Source organism: Argentina silus (genome assembly GCF_951799395.1).
Source record: "Argentina silus genome assembly, chromosome: 6".
Taxonomy (NCBI): Eukaryota; Metazoa; Chordata; class Actinopteri; order Argentiniformes; family Argentinidae; genus Argentina; species Argentina silus.
In genome coordinates this window covers 998,895-1,001,394 of record NC_139660.1, presented here as the reverse complement: position 1 = coordinate 1,001,394, position 2,500 = coordinate 998,895, and the positions used below count along the sequence as shown (strand labels likewise).

The 2,500-nt window shown below is 48.4% G+C and overlaps 1 protein-coding gene across 1 annotated transcript in view; it reads right to left on the bottom strand.

The window, feature by feature from the left end:
* LOC310805707 (serologically defined colon cancer antigen 8 homolog) overlaps positions 1-2,500 on the bottom strand; it is a gene marked incomplete at its 5' end in the record, with an annotated part of 43,000 nt that overhangs the window by 31,021 nt on the left and 9,479 nt on the right. The window contains one exon of the mRNA XM_083671507.1: positions 324-392. Within this exon, the coding sequence (XP_083527633.1) occupies positions 324-392 (69 nt within the window). The remainder of the gene's footprint in view (positions 1-323; positions 393-2,500) is intronic.

The following is a 2,500-nucleotide window of genomic DNA, read 5'->3' as shown; positions in this document are numbered from 1 at the left end:
AGACATGGCTGAGTCAATCCATATTGATGGTAGACATTTCTAGAACAATGTAATTGAGTTTCATAGCATGCCTGAGTAGCTGCTTTAACCAATCAATCAATTCAAAGTAAGACGCCAGACCATGCTTATGAAGGCCTGAGACACACCCCGCTGGCTAGTCCTAGCCCTATCCCTAGTCCTATCCCTAGTCCTATCCCCTAACTGGCAGGGGGGGCAGGGGGGCAGATATATGGAGGGCAGGGGGCCCAGTGGGGCGAGAGGCAAGGGCAGGGAGGGGGCAAGGACAGGGGCCAGGAGGGCAGGCTGCTAGGGGGACACTGTACCCTAACTGCCCCAGAAGCAGGCTCTGTGGCTGGGTGTTGGAGCTGAGCATGAGGGCTGGGGTGTGGGGGCTGGGGGGTGGGGGCTGGGGGCTGGGGGCTGGGGTGTGGGGGCTGGGGGCTGGGGGCTGGGGCTGGGGCTGGGGTTGGGGGCTGGGGGCTGGGGTGTGGGGGCTGGGGGCTGGGGGCTGCGTAAGTGGTACTAGTCAAGCTGTTGCCCATTTGGTCTGGAATAGCACAGCCCATCCAGGCCCAGCCAGGCCGATCCAGGCCATTCCAGACCCATCCAGGCCATTCCAGGTCCAGCCAGGCCCATCCAAGCCATTCCAGGCCATTCCGGGCCATTCCAGGCCATTCCAGGTCCAGATTTGCAGCCCCCTGTGGTGCACCTCGAGCCACAGCCAGAAATGACCAAATGCTAGAGCGTTCAGCCACACAACAGCAGACAGAAGCTTCATATACTCGTTCTGCTGTGTGTGTGTGTGTGTGTGTGTGTGTGTGTGTGTGTGTGTGTGTATGTGTGTGTGTGTGTGTGTGTATGTGTGTGTGTGTGTGTGTGTGTGTATGTGTGTGTGTGTGTGTGTGTGGCCGTGTGGCTGGTGATGCCCCTGTTTGCCTGCAACCTCACGACTACATATCACACACTTACTACACACTATACATTTACTACACACTAACTACACACTAACTACACACTATACATTTACTACACACTTACTACACACTACAACCTTCAATGTCAATCAACAACAACATGGCACAAAAGTATATACTAATAATAATAATAATAAGCATCCACCATGTGTAATAATAACCCTGGTGATGGATGCTCAGGGTGCATCTAAAAGGCTACTGGATGTTGGTCATTCTACTAAATCACTTCAGCTCACTAACAATACACTCACTAAATAACCCAGCAACCATGGAATCACCTAACAACTCAACAGACACTGCTACGAGCACACACACACACACACACACACACACACACACACACACACACACACACACAGAAACAAACACACAGAAACAGAGAAACACACACACAGAAACACACACAGAAACACAAGTAGTCCAACTATAACAGGTTATAGCAGGAGAGCCAGACGCTGTTTAACACAGACATGATACTCAGTCAACGAGCAGCAACCTGTGAAACCTGTACAACCCTTACAACCTGTACAACCTTTACAACCTGTACAACCTGTACAACCTGTACAACCTGTACAACCCTTACAACCTTTACAACCCTTACAACCTGTACAACCTGTACAACCTGTACAACCTTTACAACCTGTACAACCTGTACAACCTTTACAACCTGTACAACCTGTACAACCTGTACAACCTCTAAAACCTGTACAACCTGTACAACCTGTACAACCTGTACAACCTGTACAACCTGTACAACCCTTACAACCTGTACAACCTGTACAACCTTTACAACCCTTACAACCTCTACAACCTTTACAACCTGTACAACCTGTACAACCTGTACAACCTGTACAACCTGTACAACCTTTACAACCTGTACAACCTGTACAACCTGTACAACCTGTACAACCTTTACAACCTGTACAACCTGTACAACCTGTACAACCTGTACAACCCTTACAACCTGTACAACCTTTACAACCTTTACAACCTGTACAACCTGTACAACCTTTACAACCTGTACAACCTGTACAACCTGTACAACCTCTACAACCTTTACAACCTCTACAACAACAACTGGAAATAGTCCACATCTCATAGTTGGTCTGGTACGTGTGTGTGTGTGTGTATATGTGTGTGTGTGTATATATATGTGTGTGCTGTATATGTGTATATATGTGTGTGTGTGTGTATATGTGTGTGTATATGTGTGTGTGTGTATATGTGTGTGTGTGTGTGTGTGTGTGTAAGTATTCATTCCACCACGCCCTCCTCCCCTCACACACACACTTGAACAGGATTCATACCAGCAGAGCTTAACAAGACATTCTGAGAAGCTAAGAATATCATTAAAATGAGAGTAATATGCATGTTAATTCACTGTGGCACTGCCAACAGGGGTGTGTGTGTGTGTGTGTGTGTGTGGGGCGGAATTGGCATATTGGGTGCTGCTCATTATACATGTGGTCTAGTGACACTGTACCATGCAGCCCAGGGAAGAGTACAGTAGCCACACACACACACAC